General features: G+C 38.4%; 2 protein-coding genes across 2 annotated transcripts; both read right to left on the bottom strand.

Annotated features, from left to right (window-relative positions):
* Positions 1-285: 285 nt before the first annotated feature.
* On the bottom strand, positions 286-4,351 carry LOC112569155. Its single transcript, XM_025246868.1, has 6 exons — positions 4,053-4,351; positions 3,342-3,497; positions 2,529-2,816; positions 1,895-2,086; positions 1,078-1,234; positions 286-973 (listed from the first exon to the last, which is right to left on the bottom strand). The coding sequence occupies exons 1-5, from the start codon at positions 4,135-4,137 to the stop codon at positions 1,227-1,229; spliced, it is 729 nt and encodes a 242-aa protein (XP_025102653.1). The 5' UTR covers positions 4,138-4,351; the 3' UTR covers positions 286-973; positions 1,078-1,226.
* A 1,862-nt stretch (positions 4,352-6,213) lies between these two features.
* On the bottom strand, positions 6,214-20,688 carry LOC112567565 (transcription factor RFX4-like). Its single transcript, XM_025244261.1, has 20 exons — positions 19,935-20,688; positions 13,984-14,094; positions 13,499-13,562; positions 13,265-13,388; positions 12,901-12,962; positions 12,323-12,400; positions 11,965-11,994; positions 11,688-11,790; positions 11,209-11,286; positions 10,710-10,873; positions 10,336-10,436; positions 9,990-10,193; positions 9,638-9,732; positions 9,147-9,264; positions 8,731-8,850; positions 8,248-8,400; positions 7,758-7,887; positions 7,208-7,346; positions 6,745-6,893; positions 6,214-6,502 (listed from the first exon to the last, which is right to left on the bottom strand). The coding sequence occupies exons 1-20, from the start codon at positions 19,969-19,971 to the stop codon at positions 6,214-6,216; spliced, it is 2,349 nt and encodes a 782-aa protein (XP_025100046.1). The 5' UTR covers positions 19,972-20,688.
* Between the last annotated feature and the right edge of the window lie 696 nt (positions 20,689-21,384).

The raw sequence follows: 21,384 nt of genomic DNA, 5'->3' as shown, positions 1-21,384 counted from the left end.
GTCAAAAGCGAGATTTGAATCACTCAGAAGGGTTAGGGGCGAGCACTCCGCGGGAATGAGATAAAACTGTGAGACTCGATGAACTCGATGGTGAGACCTTGCCCATGGGCAAGTGGGTAAGGAGCATCTAAAACAGGACAGTCACTTCAGCCAGAAAACATCTTGTAAATTTTTTTTAAAATTCCAGGAGTTCTTTTTTAATTGTGAGAAACATTTAATTGAAGGAAAAGGTTCGCCATACCATGTACAAAGTCATAACATGTACCCATGCTGTTTAACAAGCAAACATGACACCAAAGCAATGCCGTCAAACATGTTTTATTTATCAGCTCCTATCAATTGTACTTTTACAATTTCATAAGGTATATATATATAAACAGTAATGGCAATAAACAATAGCCTTGAAGGAACCCATTCAAGTGACAATGAAGCGCAGAAGAAATGACAGGTAAAGGACACTCCTTTATATACTTCGTAATTTTGCTGAAATCCAGGATTGAGAATTTGTTGGAATGATTAAAAATCTGAAGCTAGAAACATAACATTGAGGCTGCATGATGTTAAAGGCATAAGATAAATAAATAGAGTATAGCGGTAATCATGTAGACTCACGCAGACAAAAGAAAACAAGCTACACTCGAAAACTCCGCATTTCTATTTTTTTCTTAATTTTATAAATGAACACTTGCTAACACTTTAGCGTAGTTAAATTATTTGACTGTAGCTATGGTAATTTATTCTTTCTCCATTGCTTTTTTCACTTTACGGTAGACAGCGTTGGCGGACTCCAGGATGATGACAATGACCACCACGCTGACGGCCACCACTCCGAAGACGAGCCAGACGTTGTCGAAGCAGCTTTGTTCTTTGACATCAACTGACGATTCCGTCAACTTCAGAGCCGGATCGGAAATGATTTCCATTTTTTCCTTGCTTTTGCTCATGGTGCGCCATGTTGTTCCTGGTCCATTAACTTCGAAAGAAAACAAAAACTGTTTTTTTTTTTTTGTAAATAAACGAATATTGAATACCTAATAAAATTTCGATCTATCTAGAACAGAAATATAACTGACTGACCAACGTATAACGCGGTAGGCGAGCTACTTAAGATGATGTTGTGGTGGTTGTCCTTCACGTTGCATTTAAAGATCTTGAGATCGTCGTTGTTCTGCACTGTGAGGTTGAAAGTGGCCTCGTGAATCCACTGGCATTGACTCTGTTTGTAATCACTTTCCTACGAACATAAGTGAACACACACACATGAATACATCGGTAGAAACAGCAGTATACTGTACTGTGTTCCTTTTTCTTATTTTTTGCACTTATTAGTCTATAATTTCGCAACTTTTGTGATCACATAGTATTTGAAAAAAAAGTCTGCAAGTCTTACATTGTGGAAACTTTTGTAACGAATTACGAAACAATTTTTGGAAGACAAATTCTCCTTTCAAAGCATTTTAATAGTGCCTCGCCCTCTTATTTTGGTTAATAAAAAAAAAAATCCTTCAAAAACGATGCAGTTATTATTTTAAAGTGTTTGAAAACCTTTTCATGGTGTTTAGTTATTAATATTACAATTTCTAAGAGCTATTATTGCTGTTGTTTTACTGGACTAAAAAGCTGTATGGACATGAGAAATTTTTCTTACACCGAGGAATGAAAAGCTTAGCCAGAACATCAGAGATCACTATCATGTTAAGAGGTTTAGTTGTTGTTTTGTTTTTTTTGTTTTTTGTTTTGTTTCGTTTTGTTTTTTTTTTTGTTTTTTGTTTTTTTGTTTTTTGTTTTGTTTTTTGTTTTTGTTTTTGTTTGTTTGTTTGTTTGTTTGTTTTTTTTTGTTTTACAAGGTAATGGAAACAAATTGAGGGCAAGCACAAAGATGTTTGTTATGAACCTTGGAGGCGCTGAACCATTCTTCGTTGTGCTTCCGTGCCGTTGTGGTGGTAGGAGACGAAAATAAGCCGAGCGTTAGTCGAGCCGACGTTTCCCCGGCACGTCAGCAGCACCTGACTTCCAGCTATCACCGCGACCTTGTTCATCTCCTTATGAGATTCCCCAAAGGTCAAAGTCAAATTAGAAGGCCAAGCTGTACGAAGAAAAAGACAAAACGCTTTAACCTTACTGCTAGGCTAATGTTTATAGTCATTAAAATATAATTGTCTACATTTAATAACGATTTTTATGAAGGAATTTTGTGAACAACAATATATAATATTTACGCCTTGTTTCTAACTTGAGAAGAATAAAACTGTCACGTGATTTTTATGACCCTTTATCCCCAGGTATAAAGTAAGGCCAGTGTATCTAGAACCAATAGCTACGCAATGCCCTTATATCTTGGTCCATCCGTTCATCGATTCATCGATCGATTGGTTCATCTATCGATGACAAAATCAACCATCCATTCTTCAGAAAACACGAATAATGCGTCAGCTCTGTGAATGAAGCGATAGACAAGAAGTAACCAGAAAGAAGGTTTCAGTCAAAAATTACAAAACGGACGTAGGACTGACGTCGCGAGCACGTACAGAAGCCGTGAAAAGTCAAGTGGGCCTTCATGGTGATGTCCTCGAGACGGCCCGCATACCGGAAGATGACCTTACATTTCCACAGGCCACGCAGGCGACACAGAAACGACTTGATGACGACGACGATGGCAAGGCTGCCGTTCTCGTTGTAGGAGAACTTGCTAGAAATCCCTTGGCACAGGACGTAGTCTCCGGCGTAGCAGCCAACAAGTTCAGCGGACACGTTGGCGGTAGGCATGCTGCCTGTCGGGAAGACTTTAGAGACGTAGGTTGTGACTTCCTCGTCCACTGACCGGGAAAGGAGAAAAATCAATCGATCAATAAATCAATCAATTAATCAATCAATCGGCACCAGTATCGATCAACTATTGTCACCTTTCACCTCAAAAATTCAAAGATTAAAGTAAACTATATTTACCCCTTGGCTTTTCGGTTTTGATTATTCACAGGCTAACAATAATTAAACATCAAAAGCTCAGTCAGTGCTACTTTTCATATTAAGGGCAAAGCTTAGTTTTCTTTTTACTTACAATTAATTAAACTTTGTTATTTTTTTATACGCCAAATCGAGGACGCGGAAGCAAAGAAACTTAACAAGAAGTTTATTATTTGATAAATATATAAAATATTCGTATTCTTAATCTGTTTTATCATGGAAAACATACAAAAATAAATTTAAAATTTTGCATTTTTTAGAAAGTTGCATTGCTCCTATAAATTACGGTCCTTGTATTCTAAGAAATATTTTTGATTGTGTGTGTGCGCGTGTTTGTTCATGTGTGTCTACAAAGGAGAAAGGTGTTTAGTGTTTACAGGTGTGAAGAACGCTGAAGGAAAGGAAGGTGCTGGTCGGATGGATCATCCCTTTGCATGTCAGGGTGACATTGTCCCCTGTGTTGTTTTCCCTAGTCAGAGGTTGATCAGGGTTTGCCTCCAGCGTTAGCTTCTCCTCGCCCGCTGCCTCAATAACTGTGAGAATGCACACACACACATACAAACACACATATCAACACATACACATACACACACACATACATAAACACACACAATATAATATAGAGACATAGTATGCTTAACTAACATTCAGAAAGTGTGAATGTTGAGGTATTCAGTAATTATTGCAGTTTACATAGGTATAAAGACAAATTAGTGAAAACCTAAGGGAGACAAATCCAATGTTAAGACAAGACTCTGGCTCTTATCTCCCCTGACGTAGCTCGCTTTTCACGTTCATGAGCATTTGTGTGTTGATCACCGTGTACAAACTGATGATGATTTTATTTTTTGGTATGAAGAAAAATAACCATATGTGTGTTTTCTTGTGCAACTTCACACTTATCTGGGAAAGGTGTTGATGTTGGAGCTATATTCGGAAAAGTATGGTATTAAAACACATTTGAAAACTCAACCTAACTGAATGGTTTCAACATGGAAATAGTAACGAATCTCATCAACTGCATAAACATGAATAGAAAATGAAGTACAATTTTTAAAAGGTAAATCCCAGGGTTTGACTCGTCCTACCTGTGAAAAGGAAGGCAACAAATAAAGCCAGGATTACGGTTCTTCTAAAGCTTGATGCTGCATCCAGATAATCCGATGTCAACATTTGTAGATGATTCGGGACGGCCACAGCTTTGTACCTTCAGTTTCACAGCTTCAGGAAAGGAAAGGAATTAAAACTTTGGCAAGCATTTTTCAGTACCTAGATATATAAAAAAACTTGTTATAAAACTATAACCATGTTTGTTAGTTGAAGCTGCGTAAAACTAATTACACAGCCCGCAGGTTAAATTTAGGATCAAGATATAAATAACTCACTGACGTCATCTGCCAAAAGCGTCAGATAGATGTTAGAACATCATCAACTGTTAAGACGAGCAGTTGATAACGTTTGTTTGATGTATTTCTTATCAAAATGATGAAAATTTATTTATGAAAAAATGTAGCCGATCTCCTTCTCAAAATATAACAGGGAAAAAAGCAAATCTCACAGTATTTCAATGTGACAAAACTTCATGTTGAAATATATAACTCTGTATGTTAAAAAACAAACACCAGACTACAACAGTCGAAGCTCTAAGAATCCTTTTTAAACCAGAGGAAGGAGAGTTTTTCAAGGATATGTTTTGATAAAGAAATTATTTTGTAAATTATTTTGGCGATTATTAATCTTCCATGCACTTATTTTTTACGATTTAAAATTAATCTTTGTGGCAAAAATATGTAAAATAAAAATACAGAAAAAATAATCCTATGCTTAATTGCAAATCATACATTCGAAAGTCTCATCCCACAAGATTCACTCCAGCTTACTCTCCTTACAACTGTCATTTTTCACTTTCTGTGAGTTTTTCAGCTCTCTGTTTCCTAACACATAAGCTCTACTGTCTGGAAATTCTCGCTGAAATAACTCAATCAAAAGTCAAGTTTTTAAAATCATAATTTTTATTCAAGTTTTCACCATATTTGTACACATAACACACTAAAAGTTTTAGTCCATGTCAACAAGAGACAAAATGCGCATTAAAAGTGTAAGACTGAAGATATCAGATAATGATTATCTGAATGATCGTCACCTGAGAGGGCCAGTCTGGACACTACAAGAATGCATGTCTCTGCACTTGATGTAGGGATATAGATACATAATGTCGGGTGTATATATAATGTTAACGATAAGTGTTCACGTAAACGGAACTAAGCTCATGTACGAGACAAACATATTCAAAATTGTCTTTTTCACAGTGAGGTTAACTTTATCACGAGGAATAATGTTCAGGACATCTTGATCTTCCTCTTTTTACCTCTAAGTCTCTTCGTAGCATCTGAAATGTCGCCAGGAACCCAATACTTTGGGTCAAAATTTCGGGACATTTGTAGAAAGGTAATGCATGCTCGTCCTTAACTTTTTTGTCGAGGTGCTTTTCTCGGAGCCATCTATTTTTGTGAGGGTGACCATTTTCTGTCCCTGCTATCACACTCTCTCTCTTTTGGGGGTATCCGACGGGGGAGCCCTTTGGTTTACATGCTAATGCTCTAACCGCTCGGCTGTCTACTAACCGAGACAGAACTTTGGTCAACACATTCTGAAAGTGTTAACAGTTTCTAAAACATTGCCAAATACATTTGCAAACACAGTGGGATTTGGAGACCTTTGAATGCTCTGACATTTCGTCTTTAAAAATGAGCATTACACGCAAAACACTCACTTTCCGTAATTCACACACTTGAAAGATAACCTCAAAAATATCTCCAAGTGAACATAGTCTCGTAAGCAATCACTCTTAAACAGAAAACCCATTAAACATTAATACCATTGTAAGCTTCCACCCTCTTTAAAAAAGATATTGCTTTGAGTAGTAACAATAAGTTGTTCAAGTGATGATTAGATTATTTTTATAGTGTATAATAATCACATTGAAATGAAAGAGGGAATATTTGTTTTACTTCAAGACAACACCAAACCATAGCAAAACATATGCCCCTAAATACAGAAAGATAAACACTGAGACATTTTTAAATAACAACAACCCCAGGGTATTGTCTGTACTTTGTGGATGGCAGTGGGAATGAAAAGAAACGGGAGCAAAGACAGTTTGATGGTGGACATTGTTCGATCTGGTTCGGTTCCAAACTGATTTACCGATCGATCCACAGACACGTAGAAAAATCAACTTTGAGTCATTTAAATGTTTGTGAATGTGGGCTCATAGTAGAACATGTCACGTGGGTGTCGCTTGCCCGAGCGCGCTGATTGGTCGCCTTCGAATCGCCGTTTGTTCTGATCTGGACCGAGAGCCGGTGACGTCATGAACACGTCACTCATCTCGTTGTAGCCTTGGTAGACGTAGGCTTGCTCTGTCATAGAAGTTAATTTATGACTCGAAGTGTTCACGTCATACTGGTAGTTGCTGACGTCATATCCTGAATGCCGTATCGTTGGCGTGTAGTTGCTATATGTCAGAGCTTCGTTCCTGTGGCAACAAAACAAACAAGAAAGAGAAGTAAACAAATTATTGAGATACAGCGCACGCGCGTGCGCATGCACGCACACACAACAACAAACAAAATTTTTATGGCAATCTTTAACCACGGTAAAATTTTACTTTCCAAGAAATATTGAGAACATCAAAAACCATTAGCATTTTCAGGACATTCTTTAAGTTCATTCTAACTACTCCCTCTCGTTAGAAAAAAATGTTTTAAAACTACTTGCCCTCGAAGCATTGCAGACGAATCTCCCAGCATGCTGTGCGGCCTTTGCGTAGGCTGCGACGTGTGCCACTCAGTGCCGGTCACCCTTCCGTTGTTGTGCATCATAAGGTGAGCGCCACCCTGGTCTTCCATGGATGCGCCAAGTGTCTGCTTTTTCGGGAAATTTTAGAAAAAAAAAGTCAATGTAAAACGACTAGACTTAAATTGTAATCAAATAAATAGCGGCAATTATTTATTCTTTTCTTCCTTCCTTCGTTTACAATGTTCAAGGCACGATGTAAAACATTAAGTTTTGCACAATTTTTTCTGAAAAATATCCGATGCGCTCAAAAAATGGTCTTGCCATCCACCATTCCCAAGAAAAAACAAAAGAATAGTCTGGATGTGCGTTTATCCGCTAAATATTTCTGCTGGCTCAATATGAAGGAAGGTAGAGAGAGGAAGGTGAGAGGATTTACACTCACGTGTACAGGGCCGTTGATGGCGCCCTCTATGTTGGAGAAGGGGTGAGCATGTGAGCCGCTGTTCATGCCGGACGCCATGTTCTTGAACTGTGACGAGTAGTGGCTGGATGGTCCAGCAGCGTACACCGCCATGTTGTTTCTGTCAAAGGTCAAACCACTCACATTTTTAAAGAAGTTGTGGTGATAATTTGTGTACTATAGAAACGTTTTCCTGTCGTGATGATACAGAATTGGAAACAAAGACACACAGATGGAAGGGGGAAAAAAAACAGAGAAATGCGAAATAAAGAGACCAGCCTGCGTGCCAGTAAGACTGATTTATAAAGTATGATTAAAGCGCTCTCAACTGAGATGTTCCGGAAGTGTTGTATTACTTGCAGAATTGTATTTAAAAATTGATTAATCGAGATAAGTCAGTAAAGAGAGAGACATTGGAAGGATGTATGATGATGATGGTGACAACGACTAAGACGATGATATCTGGCAAAAGAATTCTCCAAACATGAGTGCATGAATGGAACCAGCATCAACTGTATAACAGAGTACTCACGGGTGCTGAGCCGCTGGCGGGGTCAAAGTTGAGGATCGGCGCAGACTGTCACCGAGACCTCTTGGTGACGGCATCTGGTCTAGAGAGCTGGACTCGTCCGTGGTGTAGCCATCTTGCGGACTGTCGTAATCTGCACAGCACGTGAGAAGAGATAAAGGGAAAAATAAAACTAAGAAAAACAACGATTAATAAATAATTTATTTCGATACTACATTTTTTCATTTAATACTTGTATAACATTATTATTTTATTATACAGACATGTAACAAAAGTATCGACATTTAAATACTGCACAATGGCTCAAAGTTTATCGTGGAAACTAATTTAGTTTGATAAATAGCAACTTCTTTCTGCTGATAATCACCAAGAACTGTAACAAATTTTCTAAACAGATCGCAATTTTTTTGTTTGTTTGTTTCATTGTTTCTCAAAAGCCTTTCTTAAAACCTGTTGGTTCTAGCAACCAGTGGATAATTTCTTGATGCCTCACCCTGTAGGTCCGGCAGAATGCTGCGGTTGGACGTGATGACCGATATTCTGTCCTGGCAGACTAGTCCCGGTGGACCACTCAGTGACGTCATTGGCTGTAGGTTTTCTTTCAGCGCCGAGGGGTCAGGCAGGATGAGGTCATCAGACGGGTCACCTGCGTTTTGTAAGAAACATGCTGATGAAGATGTTTTACTAGAATACTTGAAATACAAAACGCAAAGATAAATCTGGACGCATGCTTTGTGAAATAAATTGTCATAAAAATATTAGATCATTGTTTGCTACTCGGTTACTCTTGTGTTTTTTTTTTTTGTTTTTTTTTTTGTTTGTTTTTTTTTGTTTTTGTTTTTTTTTGTCTCTTATTCGTCATCAGTACTGTTGTTTTTACTTCCGTCGTTCATACGTTTGTTCTTCTGTCCCTCGTATGTTGTCCATGTCCATGTGGACAAATAATCTTCTGTACAAACATCAAACGAAGACCGACCAGGTAAATCTTCTCCTCTCACAATCCTCATGAACTCTAGTGCCCTTTCCTGGCTGTGGAGAGCCTCGATGCGGTACAAGACGTAGTCATCAAACATCAAGTGCAACAGGTGAAATGAACCTGTGAGGAAAGAGGGCAATATAACAGGTAACAAACCCAAACGACCTACATAAATGTTATACTTTATAAAGCAGTGGTCCGCGTGTCTTGTTGCAATATTTAGGTTTTTTACTAAGGTGGTGCGCCGAGTGCATGGGCGTCGTTGAAGAATGCTCGTAGCTTTAGAGAATACAAAGGGAGATGATGGAGTAGTGTTCAATAAAGTAAGGTGCAAGGATGGCACTATGCGTTAGGGATTCAAGTGACCAAGCTGGCGATATGTTTAGGGATTCAAGCGACTAAGATGAAGAACTCACCGAAGCTGGGGGCGCTGTGGAGTGTCATGTCGCGGATGACACGTGTGCCGAAGCACGACCACATCAACAGAAACTGCCGCGCGATACGACGAAGCGATCTGGGCCTGCTGGAGCTGGGCTGAGAGTGATGTGAGAAAAAAGGAACCAAAAAGTAAATAAATTAATTAATTAATCAATAAATCAAACAAACAAAGCACAGAAACAATAAATCACACGATCAATTTGATACAGATAATCCTACCATTCTGCGACTGCGTGTAGACCTTTCTTTTATGTTTTTTCTTTCCTCATCCCTCTATTCCTTTTTATTCTCTTTTTACTTCGTTCTTTCAATTTTGTTTGTGAGATAAGATTTAAAAAAATCAAGGAGCCTCGCTGTAATTTTACACGGCAACACATGAAAATAAAAGTTTCTAAAACGAACATAGCAGGAGGAAAAAAAGTAGGGGACAAGGTGGGGAAGGGTAAAGGTAACATAAATCTGAACCTACCTTGACCACACACCTGTCCACCATGATGTCCAGCCACTCTATGTACGATTCTATCGGTGCTTGCTCTTCGAGTAGCCGCTCAAATTCACTACACACTGATTAAAAAAAAGAGGGCTTAATTAGTAGAATCGGGTGGGGGAGATGTCACATACAACAACTCCTTTGCTGCTTTTGATATCTCATAGTTACAGCTACAGGGGTCACAGGTCATAACTGAAAAAGCTGGTATCGTGGATGCAACGAGTCTAAAAGGTGATGATGAAGATGAGGATGATGATATGTGTGTGAGAGAGAGAAAGAGAAAGAAAGACAAGAGGTCATCTAATCACGGGTAAAAAATAGTATAATTTACAGCTGACGATGAGTGAGTGGTCGCGGTCGCTGTACTGGTCCATGGTGTACAGCGTCTGCTTGACAATGCTGTTGAGGTCCACGGTCAACCAGTCGTCCAGGAGCTGCGCAGTGACCTCTGAACTCTGCAGCACGCTGCGTGCAGCCTGACACAGGTGGTTCAACGATGTCTGACGCCGCAGCACCTGAGCAAACCTCCTGGCCACTGGGCATAGACAAGGAGGATCATGAAAGTCTACTCTCACTCACTACGTTCATTCGTTCATCCGTCCGCCCGTCAGTCATCGTTTTGTTCGTTTTATTGTTTCTTCTCTCTGATTACGGGATATTAAAAATTTGCCACTTACAGTCAAACTTGATGTTCTGCAACCCTTGTGGAAGCGAACTCAGGGCCGTCTTCAGCCACTCGTCCAGCTGTTTGGCGAAGCGTCTGATGACCTGCGTTAGGCTGAAGAACGCACAGAGAAAGTAACTTCAGGCATAAAAATCACATAAAAATCAATGAAACTTTAACTAAGCTAATCGAAATTTCAGAAGACTAATAGAACTATATGACCATAAAGGGAATCAATCCAGATCGAGATTCCCGGAGTAAGCGTCATCGCAATCAGTCGTCCAGGGCACTGGGATTGAAAGGTCGTGGGTTCAGATCTCGGAAATACAAGTCTTTTTACCACTTTATCATTCAAGCATCTTCGGTAAAGGTTCCTCATTTCCTCACCTGTCAGGTAAGGCCTGTAGCACGGTGGGCATGAGGACGGCGGCGATGGCCCTGTACAGGATGGAGTCGCAGACACCAACGAGCATGACGATGGTTGGCGAGTCGAGAATAGGGACGATGTGTGGAGGCATGCCCTGCCAGAAGTGAAGTAGGAAGTTCTGCACCTGCAGACAGGAACATTTCCAGAATTGTGGGTGAATATTGAGAGACAGTAGAGCCTAAAGAATACCGCAACAAGCTAAATAAAGTATTTTTTGGTCGACCATGTCGATTGTACAAATTCAGATATTTGACAGGTGTGATGGGTGTTCAGATTCCAATGTCTTGGAGTGATTTTGAAAGAGAGAGAAAGAGACAGAGGCAGGTAGAGTAAGAGAGGTAAAGATTGTGTTATTGCATTTTGTATCCCTTTGGTGAAACTTTAGTAGTAATTAATCAAAGAAATACAAAATAAAATCTTTTAAAAGTCAGACAGTTTGAGCACAGGTGTTCAACTAACCTCGTCGAAGTTGGCTCGTATCACTGTGTCTAGGATCCTCTGACAATGAGTTCGGTACATCATCAAGAATGTTAACACCTGTTGAATTAAAGGTACTCATGCATAGAAAGTTACCAACAGACACATTTTTTTTCTTCCTACACTCTTTCTCTTTGTCTTCCTCCTCATCATGATCATCATCGTTGTCGTCGTCGTCGTCGCTCTTTCCTAACATATATCCAAGTTTCATTAGCGGATTTAAAAGCAGACCCAGCCGCATTCACCTCCCGCTCTCCGTATGCAAAGTTTCCCACACGTTGCCTGGTACTACTTTGAATCAAAGAATGCGTAAATTCCAATTGTGTGCTATACTTACTAGAAATTGATATTTTTGAATAAACTATCTTAGCTTGCATTGAAATATGTTTGCACTAACCATTGTACACACACGCGGACGCGCGCACGCACGTCGACATACAGAAACAAAAAAATTTGCATACCTTGCCCTCTTCCACACCTGCTGGTATTTTGACATCTTTAATATTTGGAAACTCTGGCAGCAGCGTTCCCAGTTTGGACCTCGGAGAGTAGGCTACCATCTGTAAGTGTATGTCAGTACTTCAATGAACATTTAAATATTTAGATGCTATTAATAAATTAAAATAATTTAATAATAAATTATTTTTTAAAAAGCAGATTACTTGTTTTTAAAAGTCATTGCTCGCTGTCTTAGATAAATTTTAGATTAATTTGTACCAATAAATTATTTACCCACCTTTAGTATTTTCCTTCTTTCCATCACCGACACTGAAAAGAAAATGTCTTTTTATTATTATTTCACACACTGGGTACCATACAAGAAGGGAGGTAACCCATAGGTTCGAGTGTGTACATTAGGTTGTTTCCCTTGATCTTCATCGCCTTAAATTTTTTTCTTCAACTAATTCATCTTTTTAAAGCTTTATGGTTTGCTAATGATCTACACTTTTAAGTCAAATATAGAAACAGAACAAACTTACATTCCACAGGCTGTTCGGTGTGTTCAGAGACGATGTGTAACCATATAAACATTTTGTAGCTCGCCTTATGGTTCATAATTTTCGACATTTATTTCACGCATTTCCCTTTTACTAACCTTTGTACACCTTTCGCAGAATAAATGATGTCGTAGTACGAAGATGTTTCCCGAACTCCAATACCATAGTAATGATATCTACAGGAAGGAGTGTTCAGTCAGATTTCATGGAGACATAATTGAAAAAAAAAATATCAAAGGGCATCTACATGACTTTTTCAAGATAGGGTAGCATGCTGCTTCATGATGTGGCAGTGATATCAATGTTTCATATACGTTTTACTGCATTGCTCTGTGTGTATGAGAGAGAGAGAGAGAAAGAAAGAGAGGGAGTGTTCAGCATGTTTACATTTGAATATGCTTGTATGAAATGCTCGTGGGCGTGTGCAATATATGTATGTGTGTAGTTTATGTAGTACGTTTCAATTTGTATGGGTGTGTATGAAATGCACTTGGATGTGAGAATATAATTTTATGTGTGGCGTTTATGTATGGAAAGTTTAAAATGTATTTGTATATCTATATATGCATATAAATTATATCCTTTTTATTTATTTAGTTTTTCCGACAGACAACACGTTTGATATACAGGAAGGTAAATTACAAAAAAAGGACCTGAAAATAATGTGGAAACTCACTTGGATTGCCCCCGAGTGCCCAGTCTCCTGGTGGTAATCTGAGGAAACTGCTGACGGATTATCTGTAAATGTTCAAGCCACTTGATAAGATGTAACTACAGTTTAAGGTCGATAACAAAATTTCTACAAGCACTTACATTTTTATCGTCAACAAAAAAGTAATAAACATTTCGTGACGTAATATAAATATAAAACACCTCTTGAAACAAATAATGCTTTAAATTCACGATTCTTTTAAGTAAAATTGTTTTCAGTAAAAATAAACTTTCATATTGCTATTAAAAATATTTTGTCAGGACAACCTAAAAAAATATAGTTCTGTTCTCGAATTAGTTTAGGAAAAAGTAATTTAGAGCTGTCTCACCTTGCCGAAGCTGGCAGCATTCACTGGCTGAGTGTCGTTAGCTTGACAAAAGTCCAGGTAGTGATAATACAGAGTACTGCGGGGGATGCACACGCCCTCGGCAATCTCGTAATTCTCCTCAAGCCTGAGATCAAACCAAGTACGAGCAAGCCGATTAAGGTAAATACTTGAGATGAAACACCTGAGATCAGGAAATGATGTAGACAAACAAATTATTTAAAAAGCTCTTGTTACCATTTCAGCGTTAGTGGCGTTGAATGAGGCTTTGATCCACCGCGATTCCGATGTAGATTCTCAACTGGTGCAAGAAAAAAAAGAAGGATAAAAACACATTAAAATATAGTATAAATAATAAGAAAGAAAATTCTTCTTATTAGTGAAAAATAGCCAAAGGTCATGAATCATATTTCTTTAAGTCCGCTATAGGAAAAGGTAAGATACTTGGTTTAAAGTGCTTCGAATATTTGTTTCTGCACATCTTCACATAAAATGTCCTTCTCCCTCCCCTGACATTTATTCAATGTGTTATGTGAGGAATTTCTTTGCATTACAAAAATGCAACTCTTTATACATTCCAAGAAAAAGTATAAAAATCATTTTATTCCGAACGTAGCGTTGTTCATCTTTTTGTGACTTTCAAAAGCCTTCAGCACTATTTTAACTCACAGAAAGTTTTAATACACCGATTGTGTAATTCTACAATCAAAACTGTTCTCTACCTTTATCGTCTGTTTCATCACCACTTCCACTGCACGGAATGGTTGACCGGTCCTGCTCTGTGACGTCAGCCATTGCTGGCCGGCTGGACTCCAAGCATTGGTCAAGCCAGTCTGGAACAAGTTTCATGAGTATGGGCATCATCATCATCATCATCATGTCATCATCATTAACTAATGTTTTGTTACAGTTTTAGTTGTGATGGTGTACTTAAATGGTTTTATTTGAGCTCTTAACAAAGAAACATTTTTTTCTGTTTGGCCATGTAGCAGCATTTTGCGAGTTATTTAATAAAGATGGACAATACATTTGTCTTACACAAAGTCACTCACACATTGTCTTCTTCTCTCTCTTTCTGTGAAACACACATACATACATACATTGCTTTACAACACATAACACGCACATCTATTCACACTTGACTATGAGCACCAAAAATAAAAACACCACAAAAAAAGAAGAAAAAATGTCGAAAAAAAAAACAGATGAACAACAAATAAAACGAACAAACAAACTACAAAAAGGAAAGAAAACACAAAGAAACGAAATAAAAAATAAGAATAAAATGATAAAACTAAATAAGTTAGGCAACAAGTAGAAAAAAGGAAAAGGTTTCATTAAAATGAAAAAAAGAAGAAACAATTTTACAAATTTAACTCAAGCAATGAAGAATATTTAAAACCTGAAAGAAAGACAGGAAGACGGCAGGTAACAAACAAGAGAAAACAAAGCCCTATACCCCGTACATGAGCAAATATTAGACTGTACATACAGACAAAGTGTTTTAATATGAAGAAGGAAAGGTTTTATCATGTTAGGGACAGCGCAGCAAGAGGTTAGAGGGTTCATGACTTGAGTAATGTTCTTGTTTACATGAAAGCCTAGTTTCTGCGCACTGTTACACTAATAAACAACACGGATATTTATTTTGTCCTTTGTCTTCTGACGTCGTAGTTGTCTTCTACTGACAAAAAAACAAACAAACAAACAAACAAGCAAACAAAAACATGAATGCATAAAATAAAAGTATATTTTGCTGATATATTTTTATATTTATGTGTATGTATGTGTGTATGTGCACGCGCGTGCTGCGTTAATGTTTGTGTCTGCGTGCGCAAGAGTGTGTGTACGTGCCTGGCGCTGTGTGTGTGTGAGAGAGAGAGAAAGAAAGAGAGAAAGAAAAAAATGAGAGGAAGCGACTGAGACGGCATACAGGCAGGAGAAAGCCTGTGTCTGTATTCATACTCTTTATGGTGTGTAAGAGAAATAGAGAAGGAGAAAGAAAGTTTTCTTTCCTTCTGTACTTATTGTGTATATTTGTGTATAGAATAAATTGTAAATATATGCATGTGGGTGTGCGGCGTCTACCCGATCGCCATACTGCACAATGTGTGGGCCATGTAACGGCCACACACCTACATCTTTACTGCACATAACCCAGCAAGTACACTTCCTGACTACCTCCCTCCTCCCAGCCAACTCGACCTACAACGAGTCAGACGATATCCCGATGCCCCACTCTCACCCCCAACCAACCGAACACAAAAAAATTCAATAAAAAAAAAAAAAACCAACTCCACACAAAAGTACCACGTGACCACTTTCCCTGTCGACACCCCTACTTGGACTGTCTGCATCCGGAGTGGCGGTCAGTGAGATCACACCGAACCTTCTCTCACGCTGCGAGCTTTGGAGAGAAAGATCACAAGCAACGACTTTTACCGCCAGCGCCGTCACGCTTGGCTCGCCACACCTGGGAGACGCGCACCTGTGCTGGAATGCATGCCGGGATACCGCATGCCTGGCTCCCAGGTGACCGTTGTCAGGTAACGGCTATCTTTGCTTCACATTAAAGAAAAAAAAAAAGGTTTTGAGCTCGAGGACAGCAGAGGTGTGCAGACCGACAAACAGACGACAGGTCTTATGAGTGAGCCGCTAGGAGAGATCTTTCTTGTCTGCGCAACAGTTTACTCTTGACACGGATTATAGGATCAGAGCGGAAATTTTGAAACTGTTTATGAACACCTTTCTTTAGAGTCATGCAAGGGAAAACCCTTAAGGTGAAAGCATGAGCAATAAACTGGTTTTGCATATTTTTAACGGTCATTGATTGCTCTACTAAGCACTTCAAGGGAACATAACAGAACTGAGATAAACGCAGAGTTGTCTCGTTTTAAAGTGTTCAAGAAAGCATACATCTTTAATCATATTACCGATACATATTTGTAGTCCGAGAAAGCACCGATCAGCGATCACAGAGTTTATTTTGGAATATGTTGGTAACCAATAGTAACCAGATCGGAACGTTTACCCCCAAACCCTCCCAGAAAGCCGTTTAAGTTGAACACAGTAAAATGCATTAAAAATTATGTTTAGATGAGGAATAAATGTTGTAGAAAGCAGAATATGTAAATGTTGCTGGTGAAAAATAAGAAGAAAAAAAAAGAAAGAAAGGGCTAAAACATGAAGGATAGCAACAGCATCTGCAGTAGTTGTAACGGCGACCAAAGCGCATAAACAACTCCGATTAATACTGACTATTTTTTCTTGGATATACTGGTCACCTCTCTCAGACAGCTCAAACAAAGCTAAATGAATCTTCGTTAAAAAAACTCAAGCCACATAAGGCCCCACAGAAAGTTCTAAAAATCCCATTTTCTGAGCACAGTAACAACTTGTACTAGTGAGATAATTTTCTGTAAAAATTTTCCAATAAATTCTTCCAAGAAAATTGTAATCCAGGATAAACACAAAATAATCTGCTTTAAAGAGAAATGTTTTCTGAAAAAGGGGTCTAACCCAAAAATATAATTATTCTCGATATTTATAGTTTCAAGAAATATACATATACACATATACAGCTAAGAAAATGCTTATCAGTAAGATTACCATGTTTACTATTTCGATAGAAAAATTAAGATTAGTGATCTCGTTCACAGATCCAGATGTCTGTATTTACATTACATAGACATTGACATATTCAATATACTGCAATTATTTATTCACGTTTTTTTGTTGTTTTATTTATTCTTTCCTTTACTGATACCAGTTGAGAACGGTGACCCTGGTGCACCAGTATTGACCATCGATGGCGGGGCGGCAAGAAGACAGACGCAATGGTTGACAGTTCAACTGTTAAACATGTCCTGCGCAATGGTCAGAAGGTCCTGCAAGAACCTATTAGTCAGGATTGAAATAACTTGTACAAACTGTATTTGATAGTAAACCATGGTTTTGCTACATATTACTCGGGACTTGTATAGACTGTACTTGATAGTAAACCTGATGGTGTTGCTTCATCAGATCTTGTCCATCGAGGACATTGACATTGATGCCATTGCTTTCCTGACACTGGTATCTGCCGTGAAGCTGCCGTCTTTAGAAACAGGTGGTTTTAAATCTCTAAACCTTTACACTTCAATCCATAATCTGTTAAATCGTTTACCGTGACTTTGATCTTGTCCGTTATTGTCTTTATTTCATTTGAGTGCAAACTATCTGTCAATCTATTGATGAGGTCATGTAGTTCCTTTGCTGATGCCTGCTATCAGATCGATGTCGTCTGCAAAACACAGTTGACATATGACCTCTCGCCGATTGAAATGGATGTTTAATGTTCCCGAAGATTTTCCCGCATGATCTTTTTTTTAAAAAAAATGCCGAATAATGCTGGCGATAGGGTGCGCCCTTGACGGACACCCATTGTTGTGTGAAAGAAACTCATTGCACAACATTCCTATTGCTTACATGAGGTGCTCTTCGACTTTAAATATTTGTCACAGACACAGTAACAGCCTCTCGTGCCAGATTCTATCATATGCATTTTTTAAAGTCGGTGAAGATGAAGAGATCCTGCTAATCCTAAGGATTTCCTATCAGAATGCGCAGTTGACTATTTTGTTTAGGTTTACTTCTGTCTGGCCTAAATCAAGTCTGCTCTTCTTCTGGCAGTTCTTCATACTTTCTCATGATTTGCTTGGATGACTGATCAGACATATTGTTCTGTAGTTCTGACATTGCATACTGTTTCCTTTCTTTGTAAAGGGTATGAATAAGGATTGTGTCCATTTCTTTAGCCATTCTTTGTGTTGGTACAAAGCAGTCCCGGTCCTTCCAGTCTCGTCCTCTTCATTGTTCAGGAGCTCAGCCGTGAAGACCTACAACTCTCTCAACCCTTCTCGTAGGATTGGTAGGTCTGCTTGCTTTGCTTTTTGTGCTTCAATTAGTGTCTGACATTTTCTGACACATGAAAGCTGCTCAAAGATTATCGAGGGAAGACACATTGAAATCAGCCAGGGACAGAGGTCATTAACAACTGGGCGAGAGAGGACAACATTATAGTGCAGACCTTACATTAACAGGATTCGTCTAAAATTGTCAACCTCCACACAATAATGTATTCAGATGCACAACACGCTGGTATCCGCATGCCAAGCATCCAGTTATACTGGTCATAAAACCTGAACAGCTTAGCTGGCCGCTAACAAAATTAACCTTTTAGCTAGCAGCTAGGCACTCTAGTGTCTGTCAAGTTCAATTTATAGTTTTTTTCTGCTCACAGTGTAGAATAATTTTTATCCCAATTTTTTTTCAAATTGTCAAAGTTCACAATGCCATCTATTTTGCTCAGGAAAAGTGTGTCACGTGTACTGAGTAGTCTAGGTCACGTGCTTTTGAAATCCTTGTACCTGCAATATCCTTCTTTCTTATCCACCGGGGAACTAATAACAATGATGATGATGATGATGATGATGATAAAATCCTTACATATATATTCCTGCTCATACAAGTAAGAAACGAATCTATTATTTAACGAATACCTTGGACACAGTGGATAGAATACCTTGAATACAGTGGATAGAATACCTCATCTCAAAACACTATCAGTACAAACACAGTAGCCGACAGACTGCATAATAAGTAACATTACTATAATCATTAGCAAGATGGTGATATTTCAAGGCATATTAATGACACACTGTGTATGTCATATATAAATATTTTATGACCATTGAAATACCGATATGTATTATCATGTAAACAACATGTAAATATTAACAGCATTCGCATTCACAGACTGATGTGAAAAGTATAAATGAGTATTTTAGGTCACGAATTAATACCAGTTTCAAGCAATAATGCTTCTTTTAAATATATGAATCCAGTTCACTAATTGCATAGGTCAAACAAAAAACTCTTATATGATCTCACACACACACACACATATATTGTTGTGCTTCAAGTTAGAATCACTATTTACTAAAGTAATTATTGTGGCAAATTATTTTGTGTGGGAGAACGAGAAAGACAGAAATGCTCTGACAGAAAGTAGTTCTTACAAAAATGTAATTGATCTTGTAATTAAAAAACAGAGAGGCGTGACAAGTATGGGGTTACGACCTGTGTTACACAGTCAGTGCTATAGGGGTAGAAAATGTTCCACACTGAGTGCCAGAGGAAAATAACACCAAACAAAGAAACAAAATAAAGAGCAGAAATTTTAAAATGTTAAGTAATGAGAAAGAAATGTCAGCTATACAAAGAAGAATAAAAATATCTTAATTACTTTATGTGCAGCACCTATCCACACAGAAACAGAAAAGAACAGGTATGGATGGATACATGTTCAGAATCATGATGCTATTGAATAACAAAATATAAAATACCGTTTTCCAAAAAGAAATGTGTAATCTTTCCTGATAGTTGTTCTCATCAATTCTTCTTCTTCGTCATCGTCATCATCATCATCATCATCATCATCATCATCATCATCATCACGGAAGTTTTTTTTTTAAAGAGTTACTTTACATATTTTAGTTATTTTCTATTATCGACATTTTATCCAGGAGAACATTCTCGAAGAGTTTGTGATTTTGAAAACGATAGGAAATCAGTACTAACTGACTTGTACACCTGTATCAATCTTCAGGTAGGAGGAGAGGAAAGAACTTACCCGTGGAATCGACAGATTCCGAAAAGGCATCCATCATCTTTGGTGTACTGTTTCTCTTTTTTTTTTCTCCGTCTCTCAGACACAGTTTCTGTGCAGCAGTTTTTGACAGAGTTTGCACAGTGCAATAATATGTCCTGATAATTCTTTGTTTTCCTCCAATGGTGGTTGTTTGTTATTTGTGTCTTGGCATCACCGTGTAACCAACAATACGTCACAGACTGACTGCAGCGATCACCGATTTATGATGCACAGCTAACAGTACACATAACAAAGATGATATTACACCATTAAAAATAAGAAGATGAGTGAATTACAAAAAAAATTCATGGCGAAGAAAATTTTCCACGAACTGTTTGAGTTTTCCCTGACATGTATGAGTGGAGGTTTGCTGGTCTGCCCACTAGCAGCCAGAGGTTCACGAAGAAAGAATCCCGAGGATAGGGAGGAAAAGCACAGGGCCCCCCTGGGGCTGAGTGACGACCCGCGACCATCGCATCCCGTTGAGCGAGCGTTGTAAACTGCGTCTTCAATGTCCACACCTTGGCAGCAGTCGCTGCAACCTCTACGGCTGTCGTCGCGGGTCTTGGTGTAGTTATCCAAGATTTCACTGTCTGGTGTCTCTTTTCACTTGCTCTTCTCGAATTTCTGGATTGAGAACCAAGAAGGTGGAGGGTTTTAATTCCAGCACGCGCGATCTTCCATGGCAGGCTCCACTCTCAGGATATCACATGTTCAGTTCACAGTTTGTGTGTGTGAGAGAGTGAGTGAGAGGTTTTTTTTTTTTTTTTTTTTTTTTTTTGGTGGAGGCAAAGCATGTTTCTAATAAGGAAGAGCTGCGATGATTAGATGCCGGTGGGCGTGTCTTCGAGTAGGAGGGGGGTTTGTCTCAAGTTTTAGGCAGCTCCACCCACTTTCTAATCGATAAAGGCAGCGAATGAAAAAAAGAAGGTATGAAGTGGTAGGGTGCCAATCCCATGCCATGATAGGGCCACGGTAATGCCAAGAGTGGTAGAGCGCGCGACAAGAGAAAAAAATAAACGAATAATAAAATAAATAATTTTAATTCAATCTAAACACAATTAAAGAAAACTTAGTAATGTTTGCAATGACTAGGCACAGATCACAAACGAGGTCTGATTGGCTTTACAAGTGAATGACACAATACTGGACAAATATAAGGTGTTATATAGTATCTTGGTATCGTTAGAAATCTAGATATATCAATATGTAAATACATAAACTCATTTTCTAGACAATTGCTGTTTTAAAGAACCTTTCGTCGATGTTTTTATAACACAACAGTACTTTACATTCTTTGTCCTTACGGTCCCAAAATAAATTAACAACTAAGAACATCGAACAGCAAAATGCCAGAGCGCTTATAAAATGAAAGTAAATAAATAAATCAAGTAAATACTAAAGGAACATTTTATGTTATCAAGGAAACGGA

The sequence above is a fragment of the Pomacea canaliculata genome, linkage group LG7 (assembly GCF_003073045.1).
Source record: "Pomacea canaliculata isolate SZHN2017 linkage group LG7, ASM307304v1, whole genome shotgun sequence".
NCBI classification, from domain to species: Eukaryota; Metazoa; Mollusca; class Gastropoda; order Architaenioglossa; family Ampullariidae; genus Pomacea; species Pomacea canaliculata.
Note: the sequence above shows the minus strand (reverse complement) of the source record. Positions and strands in the feature narration are given on the sequence as shown.

Excerpts from the sequence above, each read along its gene's own strand:
- LOC112569155 (XM_025246868.1), bottom strand. The coding sequence starts at position 4,137 with ATGTTGACATCGGATTATCTGGATGCAGCATCAAGCTTTAGAAGAACC. Across the intron at positions 2,817-3,341 it reads CTTCAGCGTTCTTCACACCT|TGGACGAGGAAGTCACAACC; the intron begins GTAAACACTAAA and ends TTTCCCGGTCAG. Across the intron at positions 2,087-2,528 it reads CTTGACTTTTCACGGCTTCT|CTTGGCCTTCTAATTTGACT; the intron begins GTACGTGCTCGC and ends TTCTTCGTACAG.
- LOC112567565 (XM_025244261.1), bottom strand. The coding sequence starts at position 19,971 with ATGATGGATGCCTTTTCGGAATCTGTCGATTCCACGG. Across the intron at positions 13,563-13,983 it reads TGATGAAACAGACGATAAAG|TTGAGAATCTACATCGGAAT; the intron begins GTAGAGAACAGT and ends TTCTTGCACCAG. Across the intron at positions 10,874-11,208 it reads TACGAGCCAACTTCGACGAG|GTGCAGAACTTCCTACTTCA; the intron begins GTTAGTTGAACA and ends TCCTGTCTGCAG.